This window comes from Labrus mixtus, chromosome 19, assembly GCF_963584025.1.
Source record: "Labrus mixtus chromosome 19, fLabMix1.1, whole genome shotgun sequence".
NCBI lineage: Eukaryota > Metazoa > Chordata > Actinopteri > Labriformes > Labridae > Labrus > Labrus mixtus.
Window position 1 is genome coordinate 16,721,474 of NC_083630.1, and position 17,448 is coordinate 16,738,921.

Sequence of the window (17,448 nt, forward strand, 5' to 3'; positions counted from 1 at the left end):
GAGTTCCTCTAAAGGTTCCCCGTCCCTGGGGAAAGTTCCTGCAGTGGAAATGCGGCTTTTGTTTGAAAATCAAATAACAGAAATAGCTTTCATCGAAGGCGCAGTCCAATTCGTTCGGAGATGTGTGCAGTTTTACAGATTTCATGCTACTGTTGCTGTCCATCATTGTAGCAACTAAATGCCTCAACTTTTTTATTAAATGGTCTTTCACAAGCTTAAATACAAAACTACGACTGTTGTACTTTAGATCATGTGTTTGAAAGTCTTTATCCTCCTTAACATGTACCGATCTGCATAATGAAGTGGTGTAAAGTAATCAATCAATCAATTGCCTAAAGGATTTTGTAGACCTATTTACACAACATCATTTAATTTGTTTTTCTTTTTTTGCGTCTTAAACATTCTTGATTTGAAAACAGCAGCTTTAGTCATTTTAGTTTTGATGACTTCTGTTCTATTGGTGATTATCTGACTTTAAATTGCATGAACACATTTCTGAAGTTTAAACTGAAGCACATAGATTGAGTAATTTTGGTTTGATATAACCTGCATTTCTTTTTGCATCCTGCTCCATATTTACTCTAATATATATATCAGTGTGTACCTGTATGGTCAGATTTTTAGATGACGCTACCAGTAATGCCATTTATAAATAAATCTCTAAATAAATAAATAAATTCACTCCAAATGAGAAATTTATTCCGACAACAAAAAATAAATATAACACTTATCCTCATGAACACACATCAATACAACCCTTATTTTTGCTGCAGCCACTGAGTCGAGCAAATCCTCCTTTACTGTAAAAACCATTCACTCAAACAAGAAACACAAACTTTAAATGAACTGTCAGGGCTTCAAAACGCTGTCATGAGGAATATAAAGAAGTAACAGTCTGTTCGCAATATGCTAAAGTACGAAAACATATCAAAGCCACATTATGAAACATACCTGACACTTTTTTACTTTAACTGTTTCACAATGTTAGCCATGTGTTTCTTCTTGTCACCTGTATTTACCTGAAGCACCAATACTCATAAAATGCATCAGTGTGAAATGACTCGATGGTGATTTCACGACTCTTTTAGATGATGGTATAAGAGTGAGTGGTGAGGCATGTCACCTGCAAGTGTTTGAACAAAGTGTTTGATACTTTGATACTATTTCAATACCAATGTGTTTTATAATGATACAATCTTTGTTTTTTTTTAATTATGGACAGTATTGGAAAAGTACCAAAGCTTAAAAAAAAACATCATAACATGTTCTTTGCACACCTGCACATATGGAAAAGTTGTCAATAAATTCTACAATTTAGACAATGTGCAGGAGTTTGTCTGTAATCTTTGCTCATTATTTTTGTTGTTGTTCTTGGTTTGAGTCCTTTAAATATTGAGCTTCACAGATTAGTTAAGATCCTAACTTTGATTCAAAGGTTCATTCTTTCTGATACAAAAGAGCTCTTCAGTGTAACTGTGGAAAAAAGCTCCTCTGCAGCTGCTGCAGCCACCTTACATGATCTCTGAGGTGGGAGGTGTCCGTTACTGGATCCACTCCTCCACCTTCATCCCTAAACTCCAAAAAAGATGTTCCTCCCAAGCAGACAAAGGTATGAATATGACTATGATCGCCATGTAGATTATTTGAGTCAGTGTCTTATGCAGGAGGCACTTTCAAAGTTTTCTTAATTTATTCATAATTTCAGATTTTTTCGTTTCAAGAGGGGAAAAATCAGGAAGTATCAGTCCTCTTCTTCATCTGCATCAAAGCCATGATTGGTCCGTCCTGTCGTCCTGCCTCCTCTGCTCTCATACTGGTCTCCTGGTGCAGACTGGTACCCATACTGGTCCCCAGTGGCTTCATACTGGCTCGGGTGCTGCTCTCCATCCAGGTCCTCGTATTGCTTCTCTTGCTGGTTCGGGTGTCCGCTCTCCTCTGGAGCAGACCAGCCCTGGTAGGGTTTCTCCTCCTGGTCCTGGGGGTGAAAGTTGTCATCGGGGGAGAAGGTGTCGTCCAGGTGGTCGTCGTAGCGCTGGTAGGAGCTGGCGTGCGCCTGCTGCTCCCGGGCATTCATCTCCAGCGTACTGTGCCACACTCCGTAACAACCGTAGATCAACAAACCTACAGGCGGACACATGGTTACCATTAAAGACAGAACCTGAGAGGGGTAGAGAGCAGGTAGAGAAACCGTCCAGCTGGAAGGATTTATACCAGAGAGCCGGATACTTTCCCCTTTCTTCTTCAGCTGTGAAACAACTGCAGAACTAATACAAAACAAAGAGTCGTTGTACAGTTTCTTCATCTTTCTGCTGCTCTCATTAAAAAGAGAAAAACCTGTCATCCAAATCTACATCCACTTTTATACTTCATCTACTAGTTTGCAATGATTTCTCAAAACTAAAAGGACAGAAACATTTCAATTTTTTCATGTTTAGCAATGTTAGCAAACTGCAAATTCATCAGTTGTACACTTTGTCGAGATTAAAACTACTTCATAACGATCGGATTTACAGAACAAGAGAAAGTAAAAGGGAAGAGCAGCATCAGCATGAATGATGGACAAAAAACTAAAAATAAGCACAGTACAAATCTTCAGTCTACTCAAACCACATGCCAAACCAGGTGTTCAGTAGAGCCTCTTTAAAGGGGAATTTAGGTGATTTTATACTTCAACATATTTTGGGGTCTAAATCAGTAATAGTTACAGAAGTGTTGAGTGGTAGATTACTTCAGCTGATGGACGTGACACAGCCTGTTACAGCTGCAATGTAAACCTTTGTGGCAAATGTGCAGGATCAAATAACACTTGTTTTTGCCACTAGCAGGCTCGGATTAATATTTTTAGAGCCTGAAAACATTACTGAAAGGAGCCCTGACTTTAAGTAAATGTTTTACTGTAGGACTATCAACTGCTTTTATTTAAACTTAATGGTTCTGATCAAATCCATAAAGAATGATTCGTCTCACCTATGAAGCACCAGACAGTGAACCTGGCCCAGGTGAGAGGAGACAGTTTGAGCATGAGGTAGCTGTTGACCAATATGGCTGCCGCAGGGACGAAAGGCACACCGGGCGCCATGTAGGGCAGTCTCCTCCCACTCTCTGGCTGCTGTACGATCGTTATTAAAAGCTTCACCCAAGACCCCGCCATTAATGTGGCCATGAGGCCTGAGAACACCGCCCCAGCACCTGCTCCCTGCTCGACGCCAAAAATAACAGTGGACCAGAGGAAGAAGGACGTGAAGAAGAGGAGGAGGGTACAACGGGTCACTATGCGACCAGTGGCAGGGGTGGGACGAGCTGATGCATCTGGAATCCCCAGCCGCAGCCGCAGGGTATAGTAATGACCTCCCAGAAGCCTTTTTAGCAAAGAGGCGTGGCCTGTGTGGAATTCAGAGTCATCTCCTTCTCCTTCAGTCCCTCCAGCGTGGTAAGACGTCGAGCCGTCACCGTCCGCACCGCCAATCAACATCTGGTCGTCTTTAGTGGGGACAGCGCCATCATCCTGGTGATTCAGGCCGTCCATGTCATCCTGGGAGGTAAACTGGTGTGTGTCCGTCTGTTCATCAGGCTGGTATCGCAGTAAAAGAACGCACACACTGACCAGAGTGTAAGCGAGCAGGGTGCCGATGGACATCATCTCGATCAGGTCTCTGAGGCTCACCAGCAGAGCGAGGAGGGCCGCAAAGCTCCCCGACACCACACACGCCACAGCGGGGGTGTGTGTGAGCGATGACACATGTGACAAGAACCTAGAGAGACATGCAGCCAAAGGTTAACAAGGAACAAACCACAAACCCCTACCTGTGTTTTGAGTGTGTTCCTACCTGAAGAGCAGTCCGTCCCTGGACATGGCGTAGATGACTCTGGGCATGGGGAACAAAGAGCCGAGCAGAGAGACGGTGAGTCCGGCTATAGAGCCCACGGCCACCGTGTATTTCCCCCACAGGAAGCCGTGCGCCTCAAACATCTCCATGAGAGGGGCAGAGCCGTCGATCAGGTTGTAAGGAACCATGAGAGTCAGGATCACGCTCACCTGTGGAGACAAAGGGTGCAGAGGGGGGGCCGATGAATTATTGTCGTTTTACAAGTGCTGGACTAAAGGACAAAGACACTCTTAGACTTTCTCTTTCTGTGCGTTGTTTAATAAATAATGATATGTTAATGGAACATCTGTGTATGTTTGAAGTACTTTTGGCTCCAAAAATGAAGATAGTAAAGGCCTGAATGTTTAGCTTAAGGCGCCAAAGCAATAACCAACAAATAGAAACGTAGCAAAGAGAAAAGAAAAGAGATGACATACTCTATAAATCTTGAGGGAAATTCAGTTTTTCTCTCTGTTATTGGACACACACATACAGTAGGTCAGAAAAACGCACAAATGCACAAACTGTGGACGTCCACTAACGGAGAGATTTCAGTGTCGGGATGTAGACAGGCATCTCTCCAGCAACCAGACACATTTCTGTAATTCGTTCTGTACTAGATCTTGAGCCAGGGATCCTCTGATTCCCATATGACTGACACGTGGACACATCGTAGCTGTTTGCCAGGAGTGTTAAGCCTCATCTGCGCCTCTTAATTAACCGAAAGTGAGCCAAGGTCAGCCTTTCCAATATGGCACCGCCCAAAATGTGGGCTTCAAAACCCCTCTTCAGAAATCAGCGGGTGATGTCACTGAGACTACATCCATGTCCGAATTTTTTAAAGAAATTAAAAATGTTCCGCAACCATAGACATGCAAAAGCCGCGCACTGACCGACACGTAGGCAGTGAGGCAGGTGACCAGTGAGGCGGTGATGGCGTACGGGATGGAGGTGTTTGGGTTCTTCGCCTCTTCTCCTGTCGTTGCGATGATGTCAAAGCCGATGAAGGCGTAGAAGCAAGTAGCTGCCCCTTGCATCACCTGAACAACAACAAGAGTTTCCAAAAACCTGTTATTGTGTACATCAAGAACTGTTAAGACTGAGTTCAATATCATTATGAAAGCAGTTTGGGGATTTTAACTAAAACAATTACAACCAAGCTGAGTAGATATCTCACCCCTGACCAGCCGTAAGGCAGGAACTTTCCACTCTCCCAGTTGCTGGCGGAGAGGAAAAAGAGCCCTGCAATGACCATGAAGACCCACACCACAAGGTTGACCACATTGAGGATGTTGTTGAACCCCACTGTATTACGAACCCCGAGAGCAACAATCACTGTGACCAGCAGTACGATAAACAGGGCAAGAAGGTCAGGGTACGTGTCCTCCCCTTTACCTGAGACAAACAGACATACCAGGACCATTTGAGTTTAAAAAAAAAGATCCAGATTCAGACTGTTTTAACAAATAGGAGATACATTAATGAGCTAGTGAATGTCAAACATATTGATGGTACTGACCGAGTCCTCTGATCGTGCCCAGGTGAGTTATCATGTAGTTACTGATGCTGTGATTGGCCAGAGAGTCGAACATGCTGCTGAGAGCCGACGCCCCCGCCGCTGTGCCGATCAGATACTCCAGGATCAGGTTCCAGCCGATGAAAAAGGCCACAAACTCCCCTACCGTCACATAGCTGTAGGTGTAGGCCGAGCCGGTCGTCTTTGGGACCCGGACTCCAAACTCTGCATAGCACACACCTTCAAATGAAAACACAGAGGTATAAGGTTGTAAGACGACTAAACTGTGGTTACAATGAATTAACAAATCAGCAGCTGAACATTCAGTCTGTTCCGTTAATTTACAAAAGTATTTAGTTTGTTTGTCATGTTCTATCTTTTCCTCAATTCCCAAAGTTAATGTCATTTTATTTACCCATAAGTCATTTATTAATTGGTGCAAGTAGAAAAGGCTCAGCTTATACATCCTGTTGAAGTTTTGCTCTTGATGAGGGGAAAAAAAACAAAAAAGGGAAAAAAAACCTAGAGGGTAAACTTTGATGATATTGACCGGTGACAACAACATAAGCAGAAATTTAGTTTCTGCATGGAGGACCGAGAAAAAGTTCAAAAGAGTATTTCTCTGGTCTTAAAATAAGTGCATTCCCCAGGAGTACATAAATCATTAAGATATTTTTTTTTACATTTTCCATGAAATGTTTCTTCCTCATGAGCCACGGAGCTTAATCTTGTCAAAAACAAGTATTAAGAAACTTGAACATTGACTGTATAAAACATAGACAAACTCTCAGCAACGTCACCCGTTGGTTTCTCAGTAGGTGTTTGAAGCCAAACGATGGTGGTCGCCATATTGGATACTGACTAAACCTAACTTTAAACTTCTCGAAACAAACACATGTGCCTGACTGTCAGAGAAAAAAAGCTGTGCCAGTAATTAATTGATCAGCACCTGTCAGGTAAATGTAGCTCATAAAAAGTGGAATGAGAGGCTTTTAACTTGTAAATGACACAAATACACTCGTTTAGATTTACACAGGCTTGTATCAGAAAGCGACAGACAGAATGTTCTTCTTTGCGTTTCCAGACTTTTAGACCCATTAAGTGTTACTCTTTGGAAATGTACAACAAAGATCTTCCGCAGTGCAGTTCCAGAGTAAATCAATGTATTCTCCACCTCATGTCAATCAATGTTTTGTCTCACCTGACAGTATTGAGGCCACAGCAGCAATGATAAAAGACAGGATGACTCCAGGACCAGCCATCGCCTTGGCAACCAGCCCGGCGACCACGTACATCCCTGTGCCAACGCAGCTGCCCACCCCGAGCGACACCAGGTCCACTGTGGTCAGGACCTTGGCGAGCCCGGCCCCTGAGCCTTCTGCAAGCTCGGTAAGGTCGTCAGAGCTCTGAGCCATGGAGCCCACAGGTTTGGTCCTCAGGAGGCGAGAGTACATGTTGTACCAGGCGTCGCCCAGAGAGAGCCGGCTGAGCCACGCCGTCATCGCCGCACCTGTCTGTTACCTGTTTATATGTGTGTGTGTGTGTGTGTGTGTGTCTGTGACCTCCTACTGTTTCTCTGACATTCCCTCTTTCATTCTTTCACTCTCATGGTTTAGACTTATTCCTCAGGAGCCACAAATCCAACAAAGGACAAAAACTGTGGAAGGCATAGACGTAAAAATTATTCAGATTGTTTACTGATGCAAAAATATCAATAAAACAAGGAAAAATATACCATTAACTTTCTTATATGAAAGTTTACAGACAACAAATCTGCAACAGTAAATTCAGCTGCTACATTAATATATTTGACCAAGTAAACCGCAGTTTGTTTTTTGTTTTTTTTTATGTAAAAGCTTCTCCCAAACAATCTGTGACCTGCAACTAAAACTGTCCTCAAAGCTGCCTCAAAGCCACGTCCTCATTGCAATCACTTCATTTCAGAGGAGGATTCTTATATGTTTTGTTTGGTAAAAAATGTGAAACCTAAGAATGCAAAATCTAAAGAACATGCTTGTATCTGCCTACATTTTTTATGTGATAATGTTTTATTGTCCAATTAAATCCTCCTCTCCTGACTCCAGGTCAGGACTGCTGCTCAGAGGAGAACCTTTTAATGCTTAGAATAAAACTCCATTCAACTTCATTCTATTTGTGAGGAGACAGAAATTCAAACAGACTACACAACTCAATACAACAAGAAAACAGAAATATGTAAAACTATTCTCTAAAAATCCAACAAACAACCATGAACACCTGCTTTTAAATAAGCGGCTGATATCATGCAGGTAGGCCTGATGATGTGAGCCTGCAGGGGAAGATGGGATACCATCAGCTGTTCCTTTCACCCACTAGAGCGAGACTCCCTCTCTGAAACATTAATGAAGACCAAAAAGATCTGATTTCACAACGGAAAAGGTACGACTGTGAAGCCAAAACTGAACAATTAAAACACATGAACGACTTCTACAAGTCTGAATTTACCTCCTAACTCCGAAAAGGAATGAAATCAAAAACCTGAATTGGAATCAAACACTGATTAACATCAACAGGTTGAATTTCTCAGAGAGAAGACCTCAGAGGCTTTTCTCACTGTTGCACAAAGATTCTGATAAAAAAACCACCAGACTGTAGATTAGAGAAACACATCTGAGCAGACAGGTAAACACTCACCTGTTGTTCTTCTGTGTATGTTGAGTCCACGTCCTCTACAGAGCTGCAGGAAATAATGACGAGAGGAGACGGCAACTTTAATCATTCAGACCTGACAACATGTGACCCGGCTGATACATTATTCAACACGAGGCTGAGCAAGTGTGTGTGTGTGTATAGCTGCTGCCATCATTCAGTTATTGAAGGGAGGATAGAAGCTGCTTATTTTGTGCAGCAGATTAAATCGGTGACGTTTCTTTACTCTTTGTGTTTAGAAAGCTGGGAACTGACCAGATGTTTGTGTGAGAAAGAGAGAAAAAGAAAGAGCGAGAGAGTGAGAGGGACTGTGTGTGTGCGTGTGTGTTTGTACAATTATTTAATACAGTACAAGTGAATATTGTTAACCAAACACACAAAAATGTGTTTAAACACATCGATTCTTATAAGGGTCATTTTTGACCCCCTTATGGTCTGATTACTTCTGAGTGCATCTATGGGTCAAAACATCCATTCGTCAATACTCAAATCAAATATTGGGGATTCATCTTGTGGAATTAATATGTGAAATAAATTAATCGGTCTAGTTCAGTGGTTCTCAACTGGTGGGTTGGGACCCAAAGGTGGGTCGTTGGGTTGTTTTCAGTGGGTCATGGACCGGACGAATGCCACACCTCCAGCTCCAAGTGGAGAATTCCTACTGGTTGAGTACCACTACAAATGGCTTAGTGTTTCTTTTCATCCATTTGACTTCCTGATGAAGTCTTAATGCTGAAATACGTTGAAGTTGGAATTCTTTAGGCTGGCCCAGTTGAGAACCGCTGCTCTAGGTCATTGATTGTAAGTCAAGACCTGATGTAAAAAGAATGATTCGGAAGTGGCGGACGAAGCAACAGAGTCCGCTAATGGAATATTTGATTTTATATCGATGTAATTCTACAGAATCAATACCAACAAAAGAGCTAAGAAAACATACTGGAGAACAGAAAGCAGCAGTTTGATTACGCTCACAAAGATCAGAGCAGTCGTGTTCATTGTTGTTCACCAATCGCAGGGAATGAATGTCACTCCCCCTTTTATATTTCTCTATATTAAACTTTATGGATTTAAAATGAATCCTTACCAACATGTGCACAGTGTATGGTTGTAAGCTGTTTGCATGTATGTGTTGTGTTGTTATCGGTTTGTAATCGGATACGCAGAGTCAGATTACCTGCAGACGTTGTAACATAATGCATACAGCAAAACCAGACTCATTTTCTTTACACAAGCTTTTTTACTGACACTTTTAAGGAGAAAACAGGGAATATTTCTGTCTAAACCCTGAGCTCAAAGTGCTTTCATTTGCTTCATCTGTTGGCAGAAACATTCAGCACCAAATAGGATCTGGTTGATACAACTGCCAGGTATGAGAGAGCTCTGGTCATGTTGGATTTTTGGTAGATAATCAGATCCAGTTAGCAGCACTCAGACCTGTAATATCTCTGAATTGGACCAGAATACAAGTGTATTTAGAAGCATTATTCACCATGCATGATATTAATATGAGGCTGTTTGACAGAGCTGTCATTTGTGTGTGTAATCACTTATCTCTGAGTCTTTTTCCACGGTTCTGGTTCTCTTAAGGGTCTCCTCACTCCTCCTCCCAGTTTCTCACATTAGAAGCTCTCTTAAGGGCCTAGATGTTCTGTGAATAACTTTTATCTTTACCAGGATCCAGTCTATATCTACATCACACAATATTCAAAACAGTCAACAACACCGTCTTGCCAGTAATGATGAAAAGGTCAAAGCGCGGGTCTGGGCTCGGGGGAGACACAGGTCCCTCTGAGCCACACCAAATATTGCCAACTGCGGCACCGGATCAATGTCCTTATTACACATGTACGAAAATGTCTCAAAAATCCTATTCCAAAATGTTCTCATCCCTGGGCATGACCAGAAAGTGTGGAAAAGAGTTGCTGGGTCCCGGTTACACCGTTGACAGGTTGGGTCAATTTCAGGAAAAAAGTCTGGTCCTTGATAGGTGAAGTCTGTGAATTATTTTAAACTGAATAACATTAAGTCTGACACAAATAGAGGCTGAGTGGATCCCAGCAACAGCTGATTTCCAGGTTTCCTCTGTGAGTCTTTTTCGCCAAAATCATCCACCCACTTTGACTTTAGATGGTTCAAGCTGGGCGAGGCTGTCGACAGTAAGATGTCACATACTTGCGATATAGAATTATGCTCAGAAGGGCTTTCACGGATACAATCCTCTAACCAGCTGATGGGGGGTTAGAGAAGGGAATGTTGTAAAATTCTTCTGAACAAAATCCCTGATCTGAAGGTACCGAAAGAAATTAGATTGTGGAATACCAAAACCTCTTACCATCTGAGCGAAAGACATGAAAATATTATCTTTGAACAGAGCTGACACCTTGCTCAAGCCCTTTCTAGACCATTGCAGGAATGCTGCATCTAGCATTGATGGTTTAAAAAGTGGATTATTGGTGAGTGGCATGCAGGAAAGGGCTTGCTTTAACCCTAAGTGGGTCCTACACTGTGACCATATCTTTAAAGAGACTTTAATGACAGGGTTACCTGCCCCTTTAAAATTGATAGGCAATGGGGAGCAGACTAAAGAGCCCAAGTTTGTTGGGTCATTGAGGCTTCTTTCCATGTTCACCCACTCTGGACTACCATGATCCTCTGGCACTGAAATCCAATGAGCTATTTTGTGTAGATTAGCTGCCCAGTAGTATAACATAACATTGGGAAGACGGCTTTGTGGAGTTTTGTGTCTGTGTGTAGTAACTCCCTCCGCTGGGTCTGCTACATCCACCTCAGCCTTTTCCTTTGTTTGGTTTGCTGCACCCATCACAAGCATCCCTCATTATCACTCGCCCACACAGAAATGACTGACTTCTCATACTGATAAATGACATTACTTTAAATGTTTTAGACTTTATGTAAAATAAAACTATTCCTTAACTGCTCTATATGTGTGTGGCCTTCCTTTTTGTAACCAGCCCTGAGCCGGGACGTTACCAATGAGAGCTCGTCAGGGATCGTAAGATTGAAATTAGATTGAAACATTGTTTGAGGGAGTGTTTCACACAGATGTTTTTGGATTGCTCTGGTGTATTTAGGGAACAACAGCTAGGCTTTTGTTAGCAGCCTGTTTGTATTCCTGAAGGTTTCGCTTCTTCCCAGATTTTGGCCTGAAAATGTTGAAATGTGGTTTTGATCTTCTAGCAAGAGGCTATACTGCTACATCCTGTGTGTCCTTAATTCTTGTTAGGCATAAGCAATGAGGGTCATCAGGTTTCTTTCCTTTAGTTACATTGATCATACACAAATAATATTGTGTATCATTCAGATACTGTACCAGGGAATATGTCAAGGCAGAAAGAAGCTATAATCCTTGTGATTAAAAGCAGTGGTTTATTGTCTTTATAGAACACATAAATACAAAACCCAAAGATAATATAAATGTTTGTGTGGTTGAAATGTATTGTGATTTTATATCATCATCAGGATATGAGCATTCCTAATAACATATCACAAAGCTCTGAATGTATTGCAATAAACAAGAGAGACTTTTAATGTTATCAAAAGAATGCTTCGAAAAACAAGTTTTGGGGATTAAGAAGGGACATGCTGCAAACACAGGTGTTGTGTTGTGTTGTGTTGGAGGGTGGGTGTGTGTGTGTGTGTGTAATGGTTTGTCAAGAGGCTTTAAACCTTCAGCTCCAGGAAATTAAACAGTTATCTACTGAAATATGAGAAGGTCAAAACACAAGTCAATTTTTTAAATAAATGCTTATTGGAACAAAGCAGTAACGCAGAAAGTTTATGGAAGGAACTGGGAGCTTTCAAAATGCGAGCTGGGGAAGTTTCTCAGGAGATTGGGTGGTACTTCAGCCAGAGTACAGAGCAGCTGAAGAGGAGGTCATTGTGCAACTTACTTAGTTTCTCAACAGGAGGCCTACTCTGAAAGGGGGAAGTGAGTATATAATTACAAAATAAATTGGATGATATATATCTACTATTTTTTGAATGGAGAAAAGCAAAACATTATATTCTACGATAGATCAACCTTTAGGTGGGTGATGTAAAAATGAATGACTCTAGAGAAATCGCAAACTTGTGCCATAAGTTCTATAAAAACCTATACACCTCCAACTCCTGCGAAGCAACTGCTAACACCTTTATAGACTATCGGGTATTGTGAATCCATATCAGCAGAAGATAGGGACTTCTGTGATCATAACATCTCCCCTGAAGAAGTTAGGAAAGCAATCTGTGACCTTAAAAACAACAAGAGCCCAGGGGGTGATGGGATTACTTCAGAGTTCTTTAAAATGTTTTTCTCCGTTTTTAGTTAAGGTCTTCTCTGTTTAAGTAGTGAGTCAACTGTGTGTCTATTTTCTGTTATAATGTTATATGTATATATTACAATACAATAAAATAAAATACAAAATCCAGCTCTCAGCCTGTCGTTAGGTTGACTTATAGTTAGGGTGAGACAGCATTTTTAGCATGGAGACGGCTATCGATGGGACTCCGAAGCCCCCTGCAGTAGCCAAACAGACGGGTGACGTCACCCAGGCTCCGTCCATTAATATTCACAGTCTATGGTTATAGCTAAAATGCGTTCTTTAATATTATTTATGTATCTCCATTCATACCGTTATCACAGCATTGAACAATTTGATCGCACATCGCATATTTTTCCTCATATCCTGCAGGCCTAGAAATATACAAGACAAACAAACCAGACGCACATCTGTCAGACACAGGCCAATAAATCACCAGCTTCTTTATATAAATACATTCAAAATGTTACCTTTCAATACAGCACGAGGTCATGGAGACATCTCAAAGTTGTGGACAATAATATAAGCTTAGAATGTTTTTCTTTTCTGTTTTAATTCTTCTTGTTTGTTTTTTAAAATATATGAAAGAGTGAACGTATGAAAGTGCCTGTTACGTGTGTGTCGGTGTGCTGACTGCACAGCAGCAGAAGGTGCATACATTCCTGAGGATACATGCTTTATACACAACAGATGAGCAAGTGAGAGTGAATCCAGACACACACACACACACACACACAGACTAAAACATCCCTTTCTGTTTAAGAGAATAAAGGTTTTCGTTGGCAGCCTGAAGAGTTTCAAACAGGACAGAAGCAAAGATCAGACAGAGGTGGACACCGTCTCATCATGCCAGTCGCCAGCAGCGAAACAGATCATTTCGTTTTTTGATGTTATCAAAAAAGAGAAATATTCAACCACTCATTTTTCAGACACTGAACCTGGGAAAATTGTATCTTGTCATCCGTCAACAACTACAGCTCCCATGAGACTTTGAGAGCCCAAGCTTGGGATTTCCAAGGCTTAAATAATGACCAAGGAAGATATTTGTGTTACTTCAATCTGAGTTTGAGACTCTTTGGAGCATGAAGGAGGCATAATTAAAGTTGTTTGGATTTGTAATGTAGTGATTGCATTAGTACCTATACTTTTCCCCCACCTCCTAACATGACTATTTTGAACACAAAAAACAAACAAGGTTGAACTGTTACTGAACATAAAGTATTTGATGTGCATTTTAGATTTGTATTGATGTTAGGCTTTAAAACTTCCCAAAGACTTTGCTTCTTTTGTTCCTTTAATGCTATATGTACACTACTGTTGTTTTTGTTAATGTTGATATTTTTTTATTTGTTCCTATTGTTTGAATACAGCATTTGTAATATATGAAGTCAAACAACATTATATCAATAATGATTATCCTGCCTTTATATTCTATAACGGAAAAATACATTTTGGAGCTTTTCAAAATGACATGTCAAATTATTCATCTATTCAAGAAATCCTTCATTTTGATGGATTTATTTGAAGTACTGATCCTTTAGTACACTTTAGTACACTCAGCCTGCAAGTGTGATTTGGAGTATCTGCAGCACCACCTAGTGTTTAATAAGTCTACTGCTGAACAGACTTCAGTGAATACATGAGTGGACCAGCATCCACAGAGAACTTCACATAATAAACCCCTATTTTATTATTAGGGACACCACGATAATGTAATCAAATAACATGTACTTAGCATACCTTAAGTTAGTTAAAGATCTGTTTCTATAACTGACTTGACTGAAAAAAAATCTAAGTGAAAGGTTGATAGGACGTAGGCACATTTCTGCCATCAGCATATGACTGTATATGAATCCAGGTGAACCCCATAAACTGAAAAACAAATGTGCATCAATGCAAGGTACATCATTAATCATTTCAATTTGTTAAAGAAACGCATTTAGAAACACAAGAACTATGTGGTGAGTCTTTTCTTCAGAAGTCAAAAAAAAAAAAAAAAAAGATTATTCCGACATTGCTCAGTACGGAAACACAGTTCTCCATTTAGTATGAATTCTGACTTATTCGGTGTATCAAAGTCCTTTTTAATGGTGACATCTTACAGATTGACAAAAATGTCTTGACCATATAATTTAATGGGCAAATTGTTTCATTCACCAATTAAGATGAAGGTATTTCACATGGAATCCAGTGTTGACGCAATGATCAAGACATTAAAAACAAAACTCTAACTTTTTTCTTTCCACAACAAAAACCCAGCACAAAAGGTTCTTTTTCCAAATTTATTCTCCTGACAAACACACAGGTTTGACTCTCTGCAGCAGCTGTTCACTCGTCTGTCTCCGACTCCTCGTCCTCCTGACTGATCTGGAAGTAACGCAGCTCGTACGTCTCCTTGTCTGACGCCACAACTCTGAGCCAATCTCGGAGGTTGTTCTTCTTCAGGTACTTCTTTGTTAAGTACTTCAGATACCTGATGGAGAGAAGCAGAGGCGTTTAAAGAAAGACTAGACACATTTTGAAGAGTACTTTGAGTCCCAACTTTTAGTTAAATCATTGTTTGAGATTGAGAAGCTGCAGTTGATCTCACCTTTTAGAGAACTGTTTGTCAGACGACACGTTAATCTTGTTCTTCATCCTGCCGACCTGGACAGTGTTACCGAGGTTCCCCGTCTTTCCATTGACCTTTATCCTCTCTTTGAGGAAGGTTTCCTATTAAACAGAGCACAGTGACGAGCTAGGGAAGGGAACCCTAGTCGATTAGGAGCTAGGGAAGGGAGCCCTAGTCCAGACACGACGTTAGCTGCTTGCAAAGAAAACTAAATTTATCCCAAACCAAAATGTTCTCAGAGACGATGCTTATATCGAAGTGCAGAAACAGATCACAGTCGATAATATTACAATTGTATATATATATATATATATATATATATTTTTTTTTTTTTTTTTTTTATTTGTTATTTTTTTTATTTCTTGAATTAAGAAGTTAAAAACCAAAATCTCTTTACTTTAAACTTAAAATTCTGCAAGTGTTTAAAGTGATGCAGTGTGACTCACAAAGTTAGCCGAGTCTAGGATGCCGTCCTCCACAGGGTGGGTCAGGTCCAATGAGAACTTCCACAAAGCTCCTCTTTTGGCCTTCTTGCCAACAGCTGGCCTCTTCTGTTTGAGCTGCAAAGTTAAGAAAATCAGAATTGCATTCAGTTATATTTGCAAAAGATATAATGATTAAGGGTCTTCAACCTAAACATTACATTACTGATTAACACGTAACTGAGCTGTAAAGGGTCTTTAGTTCAGGGGTGGGCAACTGGCGGCCCCCATCAACCCTCAATGTGGCCCTCAGGTCAATTTTTACATATCAATGAATTGGAAACATGAAGAAAATGTGACAAAATCTGCCATGAAATCATAAAAACCAGAAATACATCCATAATAATATTTGATCACTGGCATATGTTGAGTTAAATTTGAGACATAATTGATTTAAAAAAAATAATTGATTCATAATTGATCGTTTTTTTGTATCCTACAATTTGGCCCTTTGGCAGGGAGAATTAATTGACTGTGGCCCTTGCCGTGACCAAAGTTAACCATCCCTGCTTTAAGTCCATTTAAAATGATTTTCTCCATTTCACGTTTAAAAACTGACATGCACAATCAAAATTAGCAGTACTGGATTGCCAGTTCTACTAACAAGAGAATATTAACTCATTCCTGTATAGAAATAAGCAGCATCTATAAGGGCAGAAACTTAACTCAAGACAACTACTTCAAATAAAAAGTAAAACTGGTTATCAACCCTTGTTTCTTCTCACGTGAAGAACATCAGTATATAATTGTATTTCCTTGATAAGCTGGAGATTAATGTATGGTTTTGTTGTGTCAAGTTGACTACCCCTACATTTAGAATAGTAGCACACATCATGTCAATCAGCCAACAACATGAAGAAAACACCATTTATTTATGTAGTTTGGCGAGCTGTCAGGTGGAATGAATGGGACACGTGTACATCTACCACCAGCTAATGCTAACTCTGCTAACTTCTAGTTTCATCTCCACAACAAACAACTAGATTCTCACAGAATGTTAACACTATCAAAGCTTTACTTTACATTACTTTGAATTAATTAAGACGAACATACCAACTAAGCAAGGAACAATCAAATGCGTAATTATGAGGGAGCTCCGTTATCTTACCGGAGCCATGATGAGAGATCGGAGGGGAGAGGGAGAACCGGACGTGACGTGACGTGACGTAGGCGGGCTTTGTGCCGCGTGGAACGCCCTTACCATATATGGTAAACCCACTCATTCAGCTCAAGTGAACATTTCCTCACATGGATTTGGACAATTCACACTCTTAAATGAGTTTAGTCATGTCAAAAAGTAACTTTAGAAGCGTCTCTGGGCTTTATTAAATGTTTTAGCCTCAATAAAGACTGAATTAGTCTTAAACACGGGTTTAAAGTACAAGTTTTGCCTGTTGCTTCAGCGCCTGTCTGTGATGAATGCTGCAAGTCCAAAGGTCAACTTTAGCCCTACACACCCTGATAATAAACCTGCTGAGTCTGGTGAATTATTCACACACACACACACACACACCTTCCTGCTCAGCACTGGGCCTCAGACAGTCACGTTTTATTCAGCTGCATTATGATGAACACAGAGAAAAAGCTTTTCCCCCTGTGACTCAGAGAAGCCATGGCTGATCAGAGGGACACCACAGGAAATAAAATCATGCCTCCTTCTTTCCATCATGGTTCTGTTTTAGGCTCATACCACTCAAAATTCAGGATGTTCAGACTGTCTGACGTGTCTGTTGCCATGACTTTAAATGCAGAAACAACACAAATATGTGAACACAAAGAAGAAACTGAGTTTTTCCACGAGGATCACTACATGTTTTTTTGTCTTTCAGTAGTTTTTCACATTTACTAACAGACCTAGATTTCGTTTAAACCTTGGTAACTGATAACATATTGGGTAAAACATTCAATTTGTTTTCTTTGCAGTCGACTAATAGTTTGTGGACCAACATACAGTTTCCTTTAT

The 17,448-nt window shown here is 40.6% G+C and overlaps 3 protein-coding genes across 4 annotated transcripts in view; 1 reads left to right on the top strand and 2 right to left on the bottom strand.

Annotated features, from left to right (window-relative positions):
• rmc1 (regulator of MON1-CCZ1) overlaps positions 1–17,448 on the top strand; it is a 440,600-nt gene that overhangs the window by 417,553 nt on the left and 5,599 nt on the right. The gene's annotated exons all lie outside the window — the stretch shown is intronic.
• On the bottom strand, positions 683–8,203 carry slc7a14b (solute carrier family 7 member 14b). Its single transcript, XM_061064533.1, has 8 exons — positions 8,056–8,203; positions 6,584–7,039; positions 5,386–5,622; positions 5,044–5,261; positions 4,760–4,906; positions 3,828–4,036; positions 2,968–3,752; positions 683–2,121 (listed from the first exon to the last, which is right to left on the bottom strand). The coding sequence occupies exons 2-8, from the start codon at positions 6,882–6,884 to the stop codon at positions 1,742–1,744; spliced, it is 2,277 nt and encodes a 758-aa protein (XP_060920516.1). The 5' UTR covers positions 6,885–7,039; positions 8,056–8,203; the 3' UTR covers positions 683–1,741.
• Positions 14,661–16,704, bottom strand: rpl22l1 (ribosomal protein L22-like 1). 2 transcript variants are annotated; one of them, XM_061064575.1, is made up of 4 exons: positions 16,594–16,704; positions 15,450–15,563; positions 14,983–15,104; positions 14,661–14,865 (listed from the first exon to the last, which is right to left on the bottom strand). In XM_061064575.1, exons 1-4 carry the CDS (start codon positions 16,687–16,689, stop codon positions 14,721–14,723), a joined length of 477 nt encoding a protein of 158 aa, XP_060920558.1. In that variant the 5' UTR covers positions 16,690–16,704; the 3' UTR covers positions 14,661–14,720. The 2 variants fall into 2 exon arrangements, with proteins under 2 accessions (XP_060920558.1, XP_060920560.1); XM_061064577.1 differs by lacking the exon at positions 16,594–16,704 and adding an exon at positions 16,297–16,335.